Here is an 18,405-nt window from a genome sequence, read left to right as displayed (position 1 = left end):
AAAGCCTCCCCCTCTCCACAAACACCAATAAATCCTAATGTTGGCAGACTGGGCCCCGTTGACAAGCGAGTCCCTTAAACTGACAGCAGTAAACAAAACAACGTGCAGCAGATGTCACAGGGACATACTGACAAGATCAGCTGGGAGACAGCCATATGTGACTTCACATATCACATAGTTCAGCAGATTTCTCAGCCAACTTGGGAATGTTTCATCCCTTGAGAATGCCTACCAGCTGCCCTTGAAATGATTCACCCAGAAATTTTAGCAGAGCTCCCATTTGAAGCAACAGAAGCAGCACACTGCACAACTGTAGGGGGCGCCATTTGCTTGGACTACAGTTCGTGTTTCTTTGAAACCTTGAGTCTTACCAGTTTTGTTCATTGGAATAATCTAGCCAGCCTCCTCATGCTGTGGTGGCCCATCTCCTGTCCCCTGTGATTATTAGAAGCATGTCTGGATGTTTCACTTGAGGCCAGGATCACCTCTTGTTCATCTCTATAACCCCCACCATGCCTTCTATATATAGATGCAAAATCATTATTTGCTGAATGGATATTCTCTGGAGCATAAAATTCAGTCGTTGTGGAAGGCAGCCAACACCATCGATGTCAGTGCTCAGTAAAACGTTTATTAGGCCACTCCATGAAAACAACATGCTGTGGAAGACCTCAGAGCCCAGAAAACTCCCTTCTCTCCTCTCAATCACTGGTAGCTGGAACAGTGAGCACATCTAGGTCTTTGGTTCTGTGCAGATGGTCAGTGTCTATAGAAATAGGTAGGTAACTTGATGAGGCTATTATTTGCCCAAAGACAAAAACTCTCAATGGTTGAATGGAAAACAGGTAGGAAAGTAGTGTTTGGAGATGGTTTTTCTAACCCTTTAGTAACTGTGTGATCTTGGGCAATTTCTGGTTCTCAGATACATCTCCCCGTCTGTCAACTAAAGAAAGCTCCCAGGGTCGATGTGAGAAATAAATAGGAGCTTAGGTATAGCACATGTAGCACAATGCTTGGCATTTTGTAAGCACTGTACATTTTCTCAAGGATGATGCACTTGTGTGTTGATATTGAGCACAGACACCATGAGCTAAATCACTGTATTCATGTCTCCAGAATCCTGTCTTCTCTGAAAATTTTGCTTCTTGGAATCCTCTGACTATTGAGGTCAACTGGCACCAGAGGATGTCACAAAACAGAGGGCACCTGGGTGTGACTGCAGTTCTCCAGTGTTCATAGCTTTGGCTCAGTTTTAAACTCAGCTTCAATAAAAGTAAAGGTAAACCTTCAATCTTCTTTGTCTGAATTTCAGCAGGTAAAAATTATAAAGTTAAAGTGATTTGAAAACAGAGTAGAATGCAATAATAATACATTAACATTCATAGTACAACTCAAATTTGTATTAAACTCTAAACACAATAATACTGATAAAGATAACTGTGTAGAAGAAATAATTCCATAAAGCATGCTACCTTTCTATGATCAGGCAAGACAGAAACCACACTGGAGAAGCATGAGTGACCCCAACAATACTAATCTGTACTGGGTCACTGCTAGATTATGTAATAAGTTCAAACCTCGATGCCATGTAAAAAGGAAAAAAATACACCTTAGTTTTATAAATCATATCAACACAAGAACTTTCTTCTTAAAATGTAAGGTAAACCAATACAATCTACCTACAAAGAAATTCATGTTTTTTCCCAACTCATAGAAAAGCAAAGTATTTATTCCAAGTAGATCTGGTGATTTCACTTTATACTTCTAAATGGAACACTGGGAGGTAAGGAGGAGCAGCACTTAGTAATTGTAATAAAGAAGGCAATGAAGTTGGCCCTAAATAAAATAACATACAAATGCATACGTTCTGTCCCCATCATTGCTGATCTAAAGCCCACCAGACATGTCTCCTGCCCCCTTTTGCCCAATGGGCACCATACCTTGGTACAGCAGGGTAGATGGAGGATGGTAGGCACCAGACATTTTGGAGGGCATTTCTGCTTCATAGCCTGCTGGCAAGTTGTCCAAAATGGTGCTGGAGTATCTGGTGGAGCCCAGCCACAGGTATACATCAACTTTTGCCTGTACTGACCAGCCAGCAGGCCGTTTCCCAGGGAGCTTGGAAAGGGGACAAGGAAGCCTGTTTTATTACCAGGATGCAAGCATGGGCCCTGCTCTGAGAAGACAGCCTTCCTGGAGACACATATCTAGGTTTGTCCAGAGAATCATTCCCAAGGGCTCTGCTTGTGTCACAGAATTGAGAGAAATGGCCCTGATGACCACAGTGCACAATTTCAGAGGAGGACCCAGGTTTTGGAGGCCCGAAGGTTAAACATACATTATGATAAGTTCTTTCAAACCCTGGGTCACTTAGGCCTAACAGGTATGCATTATTATCTCTATTTCAAAGGTGAGGAAAATTAGACTCAGACAGATGAAACTAAATCCCTTAGTCTTTAAGTGACAGGACAGGACCAGAGCCTGGAAGGGATGATTCCAATCTAGACTCTTAGCTCTGAGCCCACAAAGAGTCTGCCTCCATCATGCTCATCGACTCCCCTTGCCTTCCTGGAACTTCAGCTACTAGGGCTCTGACCTGAGTTTCTGTCCCGTTGCTTCATTAAGAAGAGCTCTGTGCCTCTTCCCTACCTTTTACTTCTGTGTGAAGGTCCTGCTGCTCTCCCAGGCCCTTCATACCCAGCACTTACCCTTCCTTCAGTCATTCCTCAGGCAGTGTGGCTCTAACCTCCATGCCTCCTTTCCTTGTGATGGCTCAGGTAGTGTGTGTGTGTGTGTGTGTGTGTGTGTGTGTGTGTGTGTGTTGTGATTAGAGCAGGGAGTGTGTGGGTGCATGTATGTGTGTGTACATGTATGTGTGGAGGTACGCATACCTCAAGATCTTAAGAACATAGCTCAATGCATTCAATTGAATTCCTGGTCACAGGTTTGGGGTTCTCTCTGTCCCCACCTGCATACTCTCAGGTCCCAGCTGTGGCTGTGCTCAGGACTGCTAACAAGACCATCATTCTGAGTGGAGCTGATAGCACTTGAGACGTTGCTGCCAGTCTGGATTTTGTCAACTCTTCTAAGTGCCTCTTCATGGTAGGCTGTGGAATTTCCTATCAGTAACTTCTTTCTCCTACACCACTTTCTTTCCATAGAGGATCACAAAACCCTATTACCAAAAGCCAGAACTTGCATTGACAACTTCCAAAGCACCTGTGGAGAGCCTCTGACCCCAAATCAAGCAAGGTTGTTTACCTTTTTAGCTTGAGTTCCCTAAGCAGATTTAGAACAACTCAATTTAGCAACCACTGCAAGTGCTGCTGGGTATTAGCCAAGGGACTAGGACCAGGGGTTCGTCACAGATACTGAGACACAGCCTAAATAAATCAATTGATTTGGATTAATAAAGACCTAATGGATTTGTGAGGCATACCTTTGGGGTTTCTGTGAGGGTGTTTATAGACAGGATTGACTATGTGGAGGGAGGGTCAGATATACCCTGAATGTGGGTGTCACCATTCCAAGGACTTGGATCCCAGATTGAATAAGAAGAGAAAAAGGAAGAAATGAGCCAAGTGCCAGAATTCATGTCTCTCTTCTTCCTGACTGTGGATACAACATGACCAGTACCTCACACTCTTCCACCCTGCCTTCTCTGTCAGGGTAGACTGTAAGCTCTCAAACCATGAGCCAAAAGGAACTTTCCTTCTCTTAAGTTGCTTCTTTTCAGGTATTTGGTTACAGAAAGTAACCACAAATAAGAAAGTAGCTAACACAAATGAGAAAAAGAGAATTTACAAGGGACAGAGAAGGAGCAACAGGTGTTCTCATGCTTTCTTTAAGATTCGGATACATCCCTTTGAGGCTGGAGAGATGGCTCAACAGTTAAGAGCACTGGCTGCTCTTCCAGAGGACTCGGGTTCATTTCCCAGCACACACAGGCAGCTAACAACCATCCATAACTCCAGTTCCAGGGGTCTGATGCCCTCTTTTGGTCTCCGTGGGCATTGCATGACACAAGTGCACTTACATATGTGTAGGCAAAACACATAAAATGAAAATAAATTTTTAAAAAGATTCAAATATAGCATCTTCCTTGTTCTTAGCTTCTACTTTCCTTTCTGCAGTTTCAGTTACTCATGGTCTAAAATGATTAAATGGGAAGTTTCAGAAATAAATAATTAGTGACCTTTATCACAATACATTGTTATAATTATTCAATTTTATTATTAGTTGTTGATATGAATCTCTAATTTGTAAATTAAATTTTGTCATAGGTCTGTATATATAGGGAAAACCAACATCTATATCATAACTGAAAATCAGGTACCCACTGGGCGTCCTGGAATGCACCCCTACAGATAAGAAGGCATTACCATATTTAGCTGAGCTTTAGTCAGTACCCTGGAGTTGGACCAGCTCACAGGGCATCCTAGAAGGAGGAAAGAACTTGAGCACAGATCTGGATATAGGAGCTAATTTTCAGTGAGTTCTTACACTGTGCCAGGAATGGTTCAGAGAGTCAGAGAGCTTTCAGGCAAGGAGGTCATACCAGTGAAAATGGGACTCAGTGAGATGCAAGGATCCTGACTGGTCTACAGAGAAGTTAGGATTTAATACTTAGAAAAACAGATACTGCCTTTAGCATCTTTCAGGTAAAAATATATCAAATAAGATCATTTTGTTTGGGGTAAAGGCAACTACTCTACAATCTATAATCTTCAAAATTGTAATAAGATAATGTTTCATTTATCACCTTTCTTTGATAATCACTAGAATAGTTTGATAACTTTTTCAGTAAGTATTTGTTGAGAAGACTGAGTATGTAGTTCAGTAGTAGAGCACTTGGCAAGCATCCACAAGGCCCTAGGTTTGATCTCCAGCACAGAGGGAGGGAGGTGGAGAGGGAGGGAGGGAGAGAGGGAGCGAGAGGACATGTGTTTTTGTTGTTGTAATGAAAGCTTTCCCTCAGCTATTTGTTTCCCTGTATTATTTGTAGTTATCGCCAAGATGTCAATTCACAAAGGCAGATATTTTGTTTAGTGCTTCACAGTAATGATCCTAGTGCTTAAAAGGGAGTGTCTGGCATCCCAGAAGAATCCAGCAAATATTTCTTGAATAAACATTGTTATTCCCAATAATAATATTTGACACTTGAGTACTTACACATCTGTGGACCCTGCTCTAACGTTTCTTTATGTGGCGTGTTCTGTCACCTGTTGTCAACAAACCATAGTTTCATTCAATCTCATAAAACTTCTGATATTTTATTGAATATATTTTAGAAATATCCCTATAATTACAGGGATATTAACATGATTGTCCAATGTCACAGAGCAAGATAGGATTAGACACAACACTCAAACCCAGCTCTGTCTGGCTATAGGGCCCAGACTCTGCTCCTCACACACTGCTGTGTGTGAGGAGTGCACATGTATACCAGTGCACATGAATTGCCTGGGCATTTAGTTAAAATGTAAATTCTACTTCTGCAATTCAAGAGTAGAGTTTGTGATGCTGTATTTCTTCCTGTGGATGCTGATCCTCCTGGTCTACAGACTTAGTTTCAAGCCTTTAAGATGCAAGGCTCTTCATAATCTATGCTACATCCTTCCAAGCCAGGTCTGATATTCTTTATTCTTTAAAGCAAAACAAAACCACAGAAAACATTATTACTTTCCCTCCTCTATTAAAGTGTGTGTGTGTGTGTGTGTGTGAACTCACAGAACCAAAACTCAGCTCACATCCTGTGAAAGTATTCCACAGGATCACTGCTACAGTCCCAAAGTTTATGGCTTGTGAGTTTTACAAACAAACAAATGAAAAACTATTAGCATTCATAAACTGAAATTGCTCTTCTTTAAGCATCTAGGCTTGACTCCTTCAACCATCTAGCCTTTTTGAGAACTTCCCAAGGTGCTTGCAGAAAGGTATCATTTACAATTTCATGTGCCCCACCAGCCTCCCATGTCTGCCTCTGTCTTCCTCCTCTGCCCCACTTCCCTTTCTCTCTCAGATGCTTCTGAGAAGGTCAACTACCACAAGGTCTTGCCTTTTGAGACTAAGGTATGGAAAAAATGAAAGACACCAGAGAAAAAAATGATTAAAAAGTGAGATTAAATGATTAGAAAGTGAGATTAAATGATTAAAAGTACCTAAGCAATTATGCTTGCCAACATAAAAACACTTCATGAGACAGGGAATACTCAAGTCTTAGCCTCTCCCTCCAGGGTCCTGGTGCATGCTAGCTGTCTTAGAAGAGAGGGGATGCCTTGGCTGCTCAGAGAAAGGAGAGGGAGATGGCAATTCACATCAATTTTGTTGGAGATGGTTACTCAGTAGTAAGGGAAAGGCTTGCAGGTTTTGCAGAAGTTTTATGCAGGGGCAGATTCCCCAAAGGATGCTTTCCAGGCACCATTTCCTTCTGTATCGAGGGGAAGAATCCAGAGAAGGAGGAGGAACATGGAAGTGTGGAGCAGGAGGGAGGGCTCTGGGTGTACCCAGCTCTTTTCATGGAAAGGTTTCCTTTTGGTCTCAAATTACCTTTGCCTCATTCCTAGCTGTCAGGGCCATAGTGAACATGAAACTGAAAGGGGAGAATTCTGGTGTTCTGGATAATATGTTTGGCTGAGTTCTACAAATTTTGCTCCATTTTTTGGTAACATCATGAGGAATATATTTAATTTAGAGAAAAAGAAAGATCATGCAACAGAGATCATGAACCCCTGATCACATTTAAAGACCAACCACTATGTGGCTACATGTGACAATAAGTGACTTGTTGTGCTTTGGATGTAAAACATCACTCTCAGACTCATGTGTTTGAACACTTGGCTCCCAGCTTGTAGCACTGTTTGGGGAGACAGTGGAACCTTTGGGACTATAGCTTAACTAGCAGAAAGGGTAGGGACCTGGAAGATGATGACTCAAACTCTCTGCTTCCTGCTTGGTGCCCTGTGAGCAGCCTCTACTACAAGCTCCTGTTGCTACAAACTGACCTACTCTAACCACCATGCCTTCCCAACCATGAAAGCTTGAGACTCCTTAAACTAGGAGCCCAAAAAACCCTTTGTCCATTAGGTCGCTTCTGTGGGGCATTCTGATGTAGCAATGGGTGAGGTAACTAATACAATTATGAATAGGTATTCTGAAGGAATAAGCTAGACAAACAGGTTTCAGTGTCCAGGGTGTTTCCTGACTACAGAGTGAGTCTTCTGGCTCACAGACACTGTAAAACTCCAAGACTTTCTAGTGTGACAAGTACAACCTCCTACAGATCTTTGAACATGGGATGTTTACAGAGCCATTCAGCCGACGTCTGTACCATAGCATAAACTTTGAGGAATTTCTGGCTTAGAGAGTTTGGAGATTTATATTCTAAGCTTTTTATTTCAACTTCCGGTTTCTCCTCTAGGAACACAGTATGAGTGGCAAGTGTGGCAAGACTGGCTCTCCTTTCGCTTTTTCAGACTTAACATGTTAGGGAGGAGAAAGGAGCAGAAAGGGAGGTAGTGAGTGGGAAGGAGTTAAAATCAAAGGTGACAATCAAATCAGGAATGAAAATAGTTTTTCTGAATCATCTTAATAAGATGTCTCATCACACATAGGTGTAACTGAATTCAGGGGGATTTAGAAAGCTATCATCATGTGCAATGGTAAACTGGCAAAGGGAAAATGCAGATACAGAAGGAAGCAAAGGGCACAAACATATTGATAAAGGCAATACGTGTAGGATGAATGCCACAGGGCAAAACATTCCCTATTCTCAGTTACATCTAGCCCTGACTTTATTTGACAGCTGTTCTTTGTTCTAATTTTATATAGCGCCAGGATATATCAAAACATTTAGGAGAGAGTAACTTTATACCATTTTCTAGTATTTTTAGCTCATGGCCTTTTGAAATGATTTGCTATTTTAAGACCAACCTTTCTTGCTTCTGTAGCACTCTTTCAATGGAGAAAGTTAAAAGTCTATGATATTTGGGACGAATGATTTGGGTAAAAAAGTCACTTTTCAGTTACAGTTTTGTAAGAGTGAGTTTTAAATTATTTTACAATCATGGCAGAAAGAAATAAGTGGAGCTACTGTACTAGGACTTTCCTTACTGCTGTGACCAAACACCTAACAAAAGTAACTTCAGGACGGAAGGATTTATTTTATTTTTTTAATATTTTATTTATTATTTATATTTTATGTGTATGAGTGTTATGCCTGAATGTAGGTAAGTGCACCTGTATCCTGCAATGCCCGTGGAGGACATAAGAGGCTGTCGGATCCCCTGGAACTGGAGTTATGGATAGTTGTTAGCTGCCATCCCATGCTGGGATTCGAACCCGGCTCTTCTGTAAGAACAGTCATTGTTCTCAACCACTGAGCCATCTCTCCAGCCCCAGAAGGATTTATTTTAAAGTTCATGGTTTAAGGGAAGATGCAGTTGCTCATGGGATGAAGGCATGGTGGTAGGAGGGTGAAGTGACTGGTCATGTTGTATCCATAATTAGAAGGCAGAGAGATGGAATGCTGGCTTCTCCCTTTCCCTTTTTATTTAGTCCAAGATCCGAGCCCATGAGATGGTGCCACCAACATTCAGCGTGGCCTTTCACTTCAGTTAAATTGTTCTAAAATCTCCCTTACAGACACACCCATATCTGTGTCTTCTAGGTGACCCTGAATCCAGTCAAGTTGCACATGAAAGATTAAGCACCGTAGTCACAAACAATTGACTGGTTCCAAAGGAGATAATGTTTTCTGGGATATTGGATATCCAGTTGTTTGAATGCTAGTATTTATTGAGTGATTACTCTGAGTGAGCACAATTTTGGGTTCTTTGCTTAAATTTGTTCACTTAATCCTCACAACTGTCTCCATGTAATAGATGAAAAATGGGATAAACATTCTTCAAACCGATGAAGACTGTTAAGCAACTTGCCCAAGATCATACAGACTGTAAACATTGGCCCACAATTCTGTTACGAGTTGAATTATGCTCCTCCAAAGTTCATATGTTGAAGTTCTTAATCTTCAGTACTCAGAATGTTACCCTATTTGGATATAGAGTTGGTACAGATGTAATTAGCTAAGCTGACTGTACTGGAGTGGGATGGTTCCTAGATCCACAATGACTGATACCCTTATAAAAAGAATATGCTTTCTTCTTCTTCTTTTCAGTACTAGGGGTTGAACTTAGGGTCTTTCGTGTACTAGGCAAGCTCTCCATTGCTGAGCTGTATATCCTCTGCCCTCTCATTACTTGTTCTTTTCATTTTTATTGAATTTTTACAAATTTCATACATTATATTTTTATTATATTTAGACCCCTCCCTTATCTGTATCCCGTTAATGCTCCCATCTGATTTCATGTACTCTAATACACACAAATATGTGTGGATATGTGTGTGTGTGTGTGTGTGTGTGTGTGTGTGTGTGTAACATTTGACCTTCGATATGTGTGTGTGTGTGTGTGTGTGTGTGTGTGTGTGTGTGTAACATTTGACCTTTAGTCAAATTTGTGTCCCCAAATGCCCCTCAGTCAGGTCCTTCCACTCGGGCCTGGTTAACTTATTCAGAAAATTTTAAGCCAATGTCTCATTAAGTTGCTCAAACTCGCCTTGAACTCACTCTGGAACCCAGGCTGGCCTTGAACTGCTCAGCCTCCTAAGTATCTGGGATTGCAGGCTTGAATTTTTTAAAATAAGTTAATTGTATGTATCAATGGAGTTCATTTTAAAAATGTACATAAACATGTGAAAAGACACCATGGACAAATTACACAGAGAAAAGACCATAAGGAACTAACAGGCAAGGATTTAAAGGAGTAATCAAATCAATAATCAAAGGAATAAGAACTTAACCTTGAGGAATAGTCATTAGGTTAAAAAGGAATGTCCGTGTATCTTAACACACAATTGGAAAACTGGAAGGACTGCTGAACGGAAATTTGGGTTGAAAGGCACGAAGTGTACAGTGGTCCTCTGCTTCTGAAAGCACTGACTTTGCAGACCTTGATGCACAGTAGCAATTCTGAGATACCAGAATAGAGAGAACTTTCCCTTCTTTTAGTGGAAAGCAGTACAGACTTACCTTGAGAAAGTGGGTTTTGATCTTCCCGCAGTGCTTGCCCATCTGCTCTCTGATGGGGGCGTAGAGCAGGTCTTTGGCTGGGATACGACCATACGCCACTCTCTTGTTGTTGCTGAGCATCCAAATGAAGACATCTGGGATCGTGTGCTGCGGCTGCTCAGTGGAGAAAATACCATTGGCTAGGCTGATGTTTTACAAGTGCTGTTCTAGAGTTTACCTCTCCTGAGAGAGTCCCTCTTCTGAAAACAGCATCTGTGCTTTAAGCCACCTAAGTGTTTAAATATGTGCACAATCAAACAAGTGATATGTCACCTGTCACCTCCTTGAGAAGAAAATGTTTGGGTCATGAGTTAGGAGTGCATGTGAATCCCACATGCCAAACTCCATGTGCTTACTGGACCTGTGATTTGGTGTCTTTGATGACTTACTTTTCTCCATATGTTGGAGGAATAGTTTTCTACAGCTTTCTATGGATTCAAAGCATTAGACATTTTTAGAACTAGGTAACATTTCCAGAATGTTCAAATGAAAAAAATAAGAACAAAAATACACAAATGTCTTTGAATGACTTTCTACTTGCCTTTAAGATAAAACAAATCTACAGTAGCACTATCTATAAAATAGAATTGCTAAATATCTTACTTCCACTTCAGTTAGTTATTCAAGAGAAATTCCACTAAAATTGCACAGAAATTTAGACTTTAAAGTTGAGCTATTCAACACAGAAAGTGCAGATTTCCATACCAAGTGTTCTACTGTCTTGTGTTTGAAATGCACATTTCTGAACCAATGTAACTACCAGAACAACAGGCAGCATACAGCTGTGAAGCTGACTGTGACACGGCTAGGCTGGAAGCAGATGCTCTATCTTGCTCACCTCTGACACTCACATACGTTTGGTTCCCAAACGGGATATCTGTTTCTTCTCTCTGATATGAGACCAAAAAATATAGGCTGGTTTTCCTGACCCAGAATTAGTCAGTTCCAGACAGGAAGACCCAATGCCTTCTACATTCTTCACAACATTCTCATGTGTGGTGTTGAATGTTACCTGTCTCACTGCTTAATATGATTCCAGAGAACAACAGATTTGAGAGAGAACTGCAACTCTCAAGAGTCAAGAAAGCAGTAAATCTGTATGTCTCCTCAATCCTCTCCCCAAACCCAGTTTAAGAAGTCTCTCCACAGCTGGAGGTTTCAAGAAAGCTTCAGTTTGTGACAGAAGCAGACACAACGGCCTTTTAAAAATCACTCTGAAAACGCCATAAAACACTGTTTATAACTAACCTTAAAGTGATGCTGCTGTTTGACCTTTACTGAACATGAGTTTAAATTCTCTTATAGTTGAAAAACCTATCAATGTTCCCACAATCAAAGTGCCCGTTTTGACTTTCCTTGAATTTCTAGAGTTTGCTTTTTATTCTGTTGAGCGCTCAGGCTTTATGAAAAATCAGCATGGCCAGGTATGTTTGGCTTGATTTAAAAATCGCCCATGCCTAAGCAGAAAGCTTAGTTTGCTCATCCACTTGCTCTAAGAAGATTTCTGTCTAATCTTCCCAAGGAGCTTTGCTTATACGGTTGATTACCTCATCCACAAGGAATCGAATTTTCTCCACAAAGTTTTGGGCTTCATGGATCATTTCATCGAGAGATAACTTTTTCTTCTGTTGCTGAATGATCCCTTTGGCCTCCTTAGCCATTGCGTCCTTAAAAAAAAAAAAAGGCAAGAATCACTATAGATCTTTCTAGATATCTGGGCAACAAACACTGCCCTGTTGCTGGGGTGTCTGTTAGTTCCACAGTAAGCCCCTCACAAGGACCGTTTCTGGGTCCATCACTGTACACACTATCCATTTAACAGAAATTCAGAAAGTGAACACCCATCTCTCTTTTCATGGACAGATGAGCTACTGAGGCCTAGAAAGGACAGAAACTTGTCTATGTCATATGGCTTTGTAAGACAGTATCTGAACTAGGCTTCCTGCCATCTAATAATAATGGTAACAATGGCAACTAAAATTTATAGCTATTACTCTATGCTAGGCAATGTTCTAACTCCTGTACTAATTCTTCATCATGCTTCTTTGTGAACTTATGAGGTGGGTACCAATACTCCTATTTCAAAGTGAAAAAAGAGTCACGTAGCTCCTAGCTGCAATGATCGGCTTGTTCCCCAGCTCAGTCTAGAACACATTTACTTTCTCATCTTAGAGGTATGGAACATAGTTCCAGTCCAAGAAGTTGTCATCTGAGAAACAGACCGAGTCATTGGAGTGATTTAAACATTAAACATATTTTTATATATACCAGATATGGTAGTACAAGCCTGTAATCCTAGCACTTGGGAGGTAGAAGCAGGAGGATCAGAAGTTCAATGTCATCTTCAACTACATAGCAAGTTTGAGATCAACCCAGACAACATGAGACTCTGTCAGAACAGAGAAATAAGGAAAGAGAGAGCAGGGAGCGAAGGCGGTAAGGAAGGGAGGGAACCAGAAAGGAGGAAGGAAAGAAAACATTTTAAAGATTTTATTTAATTCTCTCTCTCCTCTCTCTCCATCCTCAGAGGCATCAGATCCCTCTCAGAGCTAGAGTTATAGGCAATTGTGAGCTGCCCAACATGGATGACGGCAACAAAACTTGGGTCCTCAGGAAGAGCAGTATGTACTCTAAATCTCAGAGCCATCTCTCCAGCTCTCAAACTGTATTCATCCATTCAGCCCATGTTTATAGGTTGGGTGGAGCCTCTTTATAGTGCCTTCTGGGCCCTGTGAGTTGGCTGTGCTTACTCCCTGCTTCTTCACATAGCACTCCATCTCACTCCCTGTGCCCCAGGCACACGGGTCCTCAGGAGATCTAAAGCATGCCAATTTGGTCTACCCTAAGATGGAACACTTGGAGCTTTTTCTTGCTCAAACGTTCCTCCTAGACTCCACATGACTTCAATTCAAATGACACCATATTATTACATTTTCCCATATTTTTTTCTCATTGTGGATTTGGAAATTTTCCTTCGTAATCATAACCTGCAACCATTTTATGAGCTTGCTGTTTACCTATCTAGATTGTTTTCTCCACTACAGTGTAAAATTCACTTGGACAGGGACTTCCCATCTTGTCCTTACCGTGCATTATCAGTTTTTGTCGGAGACTCTGTCACAGCAGTGACACACACGTGCTGGCACCCAGAAAGTATGAAGCAAATAGAGTGAATGAGCCAGTCATTTTATGAATTCCTCAAAGACTAACACCAATTGCTTTCAGCTTTGTGTTACCAGCACTTTGCCAGGGTCTGGCGCACAAGAAGCTTTTGAAATGCTGACTGGAAGAATGAATTCCTGCTGCCTACCAGGCCCTGTGCTGGGATTCAACACTTGAGATTGGAGTTGAACCTAATCCTTCCTTTCCTCAAGGCGATGATATTTTTGTTAAATGAAAGCAATATATACAAATAAATGTGCAAAGCATCATGGGCTCAGACAGGGCGAAAGTCAGACTTCATAAAGGATCTGGCATCTGTCATAAAATGTGAATAAAATTGATCAGTCAATAAGAAAAGAACAGCCCAGAGAAAGGGAATGGTCACATGTACAGATACATAGTCAACAGGAATCCAAGAGCTGGAACACAGATGCAGAGGAAGGGAGTGATGAAGGGCAAGGCTGGGATGCTAGATGGCGTGCAGTGCCACATATCAGGCAAAGGGAATTTAGACTTTATTCTATGAATTGAGAGACTGCGATGATTTATTAAGCATGACTGAAGGATCGGATTTTGTTTTAGAATGCTTTCTGGCTGTGGTATAGAAGACAGATTAGAGGAAGGCTACTGCAGTCTGGGCTGAAGAACCAAGTTCAGGCAATGATTCAAGCCTGGAGAAGCAAAGTAGGTCATAATGGGCATATCAGAAGGACCTGGAATAGCATTGACTATTTAAAGTGAGGGAGTAAAAGGTCAGCGTTGATACATAGGCTACTGGTGGGAGCAGTAAGTATAGCTGTTCCTGTCAATACAGGATGCAGAACAAAGTTAGATAAGATATGGGCGTCTAGAAGATGTTGAGTGGAAGGTGTTCTGATATAAGCATTTGAGATTTTCATTAGGAGGCAGGATATTGACCTAGAGATGACCTGAGTTCTGTGACGGTTAATGTCTATTGTCAGCACAATTAAATTAAAAATCACCTTGGACATTAATGAGACACACCTTTGAGTGTGTATGTGAGAGTGTTTCTAGAGAGGTTTAAGTAAGGGGAAGACCAACCTTGAATGTGGTAGCACCATACCCTGGGCTGAGACCCCAGATTGAATAAAAAAAGAAAAAGGAAGAAGCCCATGTAGCACTGATGTTCCCCTCTTTGTTTCCCGATCTGCTGGGATGTAAGAAGGCTCAGCTGTACATTCCCACAGCCACCAACTCTCCCACACCTTCCCTGCCATGGTGAACACTACCCTTTCAAACCATGAGTCCGCATAAATTTTTCCTCTCATTAGTTGCTTTGGGTTAAGTATTTGGTCACTGTGATAAGGAAAGCAAGTATGAGCCACTACTCAGATGATAGAACTGTGGGCTTGTTTTGGCCCAGGACTGATGGGCAACAGGTAGACAGAGAGAATGGATGGTATAGACAGAACCTCAGCTAGAGGAGCTGAGGAAGAACCAGCTGAGAAAGACAGGAGGACCAAAAAGAAGAAGACCATTGAGCAGTTAAGGAGCTTTATATTCTAATCTCTGGACTTGGAGTAACCAGTTGTGATCTTTTAAAAAGTCATTTAATTTTTCTGTGTCCTGCTCATATCTTAAAATTTTCCCTGAAAAGAACAAACGCTGGATGATTTTTCTTTGCAGAAGTATTGTGATATCACACAGACATCTCTCGGTGCCATTGCTGGAGCTGAAGCTTCAGGATGAGATATTTCAGGGTCTGAATTGATCAGGCCTTTCTTAGTCATCCACTCATTCCACAAGGATTGAGCATCTACAAGCATGGCACTGGTCCACAGGACACAGAGGGGTGTCCGTGGCTGCCCCACTCTCAGGAAGTTCTGGCAACTCTTAACAGAATTCTCGCTGGGGAAATCCGAGAGTTATTTCTTTGGGCTTCTTGGCTTATGTGGTAGACATCCAAGTCAAAGAGTCTAGCACTGTTTTAACAAAATGCAAATGTCAAGAAATAAACAAGAGAAATTTAGACAAATAAGAAGTAAGACTGGGGCATTTCCTGCCCATCCTTGCAAACCCTCAGTAGATACTCGTTCCTTTCATACTCAGCATCTATTCCCTCCTCATTCCTGTGTCTACTACAGAAAAGTCTGTTCTTTAGACCTTATCCTTGGCTAGTCTGTGACCTATGTGTCATCCATGAGGTTTATTTTTAAAGCACATGCCTTAACTCTTTTCAATATATAAATAGCTTTTCACATACCAACTCCTGCCAACAGAGTGTAAGTCGTTTCTTATCTAAAGCAGTTTGGTGCAACATCTTGGGTTTCTTTTCTGCATCAGAGATTAAGGCACTGAAAAAGAAGAATAACAGTTCCACAGCCTACTTAGTGAAAATCCATTTATATGATTCCACAGATTTGCAAATCTACTTTCTGCAGTACAATGGAAAACAGATGGAGCTACAGAACTGAGATTTTTAATTTAGGTTAAGCAACAGTACACTAACTTTTCGATGAGACAAAATGGGAATGAAGGTGATACCAAGACCTTGTGTTAGTTTGGGAGAATGAATGAATTCCACTTTCTTTTAGTGCATACCTATTGCAACTGCTTTCAAAATTCATAACAAAACTGCACAAAATAATACAGTTTTTCTCTGCCTTACAAATTAAAAAAAAGAGGAACTTAAATAAGTTCCAAATAAACTCAACAAGTTTCCTGAGACATTATATATAAAGCAGATATTTTAGAATGAATACTGATCTATGTCTCCACCTTATTGAATAGTAACATTTTGGAAATGAAATTTAAAATGTGTTAAATAGGAAAATAATAAAGGCTATGAATGCAATTCAAGAAGAAATGAAAATGGCTAAAAAACTCTTGAGGAAGTAAGATATTGTCCTTAGTGATAACTCACACAAAAATTAAAATCAGCACCACTTCACTATAAAATGCATAATACTCGAGGTGTATGGAAGTATGAGTGCACAGGATAATGTATGCTGTTGTGGAAGTAACTGGTTACGTCTTACAGACTACTTGACAGCTCCTAGCCACATTTAAGCATATGCCTAATTTGATTTAAGATTGCACTAGAATTGTTATCCTTCAGAATAATTGATATTTTTGCAAGAACATATTTACAAAGGGTATTTACTATAGCAGTAAAACAAATGGAACAATTTATATATTATTATGGACAAATTAAACTTATTATGACACATCCATGTAGGAAGAGGTCCATGATGTATTATTGAATGAAAAAACAACCTGTTGAACAAATGTATGATAACATTATGATGAAATAAAGTATTTTAGGAATGTGCATGTGAGATAATGTGTCTGCAAAGGCACAGAAAGAAGTCCAGGAAGTCAAATTAATCTCTTCTCTCTGGAAAGTAGGATTGCAGAAAAAATGTATATAGAATTTTTATATACGTATATATATATATTCTAATGTATATATCCATAATGGAATGATGGAATGTAGATACACATATCGTACAACAAACATTTAGTCCTTCTGCGATGAAAAATATCATTTATAAAAGAACTAACAAAGAGGAGTCTAAATGCCACACTGCCCATTGAGAGACCCCACATCAGGGCTCTGCCTGGTAGCAACTGGGAACCTTACTAGAAATTCTCTTTGGGAACTCTGGTAAAGCTACATTTTCTGTTCATTTTTACAAGGACTATGAGGATTTTATTTTAAGGTGGGAATTTTGTTACTTCATTCCTGCCTTTTCTAGAGGCACAGAGAATTCTATCCCTTTCTTCAGGATGGAGTGGCCCAGTAGACATGTTAGGATCTCAGGATCTCCTGCCTCACAGGGAATGAGGGGAATAATATGTTTCTCCATCAAAACTGGGATGACCGATATGACACATGCAAACATTCTGTGTCTTTCAGATGCAGCCCGCTTGTTGGCTGTAGGCAGCTCCATCACCTCTACATGGCATGTCCTTGCTGTAGAGGCGGCCTCGGTTGGCCAGCTGCTCAGTCAAGAAGGGCAGTTTCTGTCTTGCTGACGTGTTCTAACTCTTCTTGCACGCTCACCCTGATGAAACAAGCTGCCATGTTGTGAGAAGAGCTTGGAGAGGCCCAAGTGGCAAGGGATTGCAGGTGGCCTCCATCCAAAAGCTGGCAAAGAACTGAAGTCTTCAATCAAACAGCCCACAAAGAACTAAATGCTGTAGACAGCCACTTCCACCTTGGAAGTATATCCTTCCTAGTTGGGCCTAAATGATGACATGAGCCCAAGTCACCCACTGGAGTCCTGAGCCCAAGGACCCAGCTGAGCCGCCCCTGCATTCCCAGTACAGGCAGACTATGAGAAAGTAAAATTGTGACAAGCCACTGAGTTTATGGTAATTTGTTACTTAACAATAGTCACCATATCTTACTTTTAAATCTTCCATTATACCATCTGCCACCTAGAATATGAATCTTTAATTAGGTCTTCTTAATGTGCTATATAAAAATCCAATTAAGTAACATTTGATATAGCTTTACCTGTCTAATTGTCACATAGTTATTGAATACTTACCAAACACAACTGGGTGCCGACACTGTAAGCGGTTTTCTTATTTCATAAAGAATCTAAGCAGTAGCTATGCTTGTTTTGATCTCCGCCCCCCCTTAGTTTATATTTTAGTTATTTAAATTCCAGGAGGCCACAGTTACCCCACAAGTAGCAGTTAAACTACTGAATAAAAAGAGATGAATACAAGACTGTAAAGTGCCTGAATGCTTGTGAAACTGGTTGATTTCTCGAGGTCATTAAAAGCTGATTTCATCTAAGCTCAGTTCTGCAGACGTCACCCACCTGCTTTGACCGATGAAGTCACACAGCACCGCCTTCATCTTCTCTTCTGGTGCTTCCTCTGATATCTTGACCAACTCTCTGATTTCTTCTATGCCTTCTTCCTGCAAACAAACCACAAAGATAGAGCTATAAGGCTTGGAGTAAAGATATTGATTGTAGCATCCCAGAAATATTATTTGCCTATTTTTGTTGCTATGGTTTTAGAGATGAAGGAAGAGTTCCCTCACTTTCTTGTGCTAGACATGGAAATCCTGCTGCATTGTAAGTTTGAGCCTTCATTCTTTAGGTAGAACTATCTAGATGTTAGATGCACTGTGTCCT

General features: G+C 40.8%; 1 protein-coding gene across 1 annotated transcript in view; it reads right to left on the bottom strand.

Annotated features, from left to right (window-relative positions):
• Fer1l6 (fer-1 like family member 6) overlaps window positions 1-18,405 on the bottom strand; it is a 152,796-nt gene that overhangs the window by 75,649 nt on the left and 58,742 nt on the right. The window contains exons 15-19 of the mRNA XM_017801201.2: window positions 18,085-18,185; window positions 15,513-15,603; window positions 11,674-11,793; window positions 10,088-10,240; window positions 1,941-2,118 (exon numbers count right to left, since the gene is read on the bottom strand). Coding sequence (XP_017656690.1) covers window positions 1,941-2,118; window positions 10,088-10,240; window positions 11,674-11,793; window positions 15,513-15,603; window positions 18,085-18,185 — 643 coding nt within the window. The remainder of the gene's footprint in view (window positions 1-1,940; window positions 2,119-10,087; window positions 10,241-11,673; window positions 11,794-15,512; window positions 15,604-18,084; window positions 18,186-18,405) is intronic.

This window comes from Nannospalax galili, unplaced genomic scaffold, assembly GCF_000622305.1.
Source record: "Nannospalax galili isolate Female #2095 unplaced genomic scaffold, S.galili_v1.0 scaffold380, whole genome shotgun sequence".
Classification (NCBI taxonomy): domain Eukaryota; kingdom Metazoa; phylum Chordata; class Mammalia; order Rodentia; family Spalacidae; genus Nannospalax; species Nannospalax galili.
This window is presented reverse-complemented; position numbering and strand designations above follow the sequence as displayed.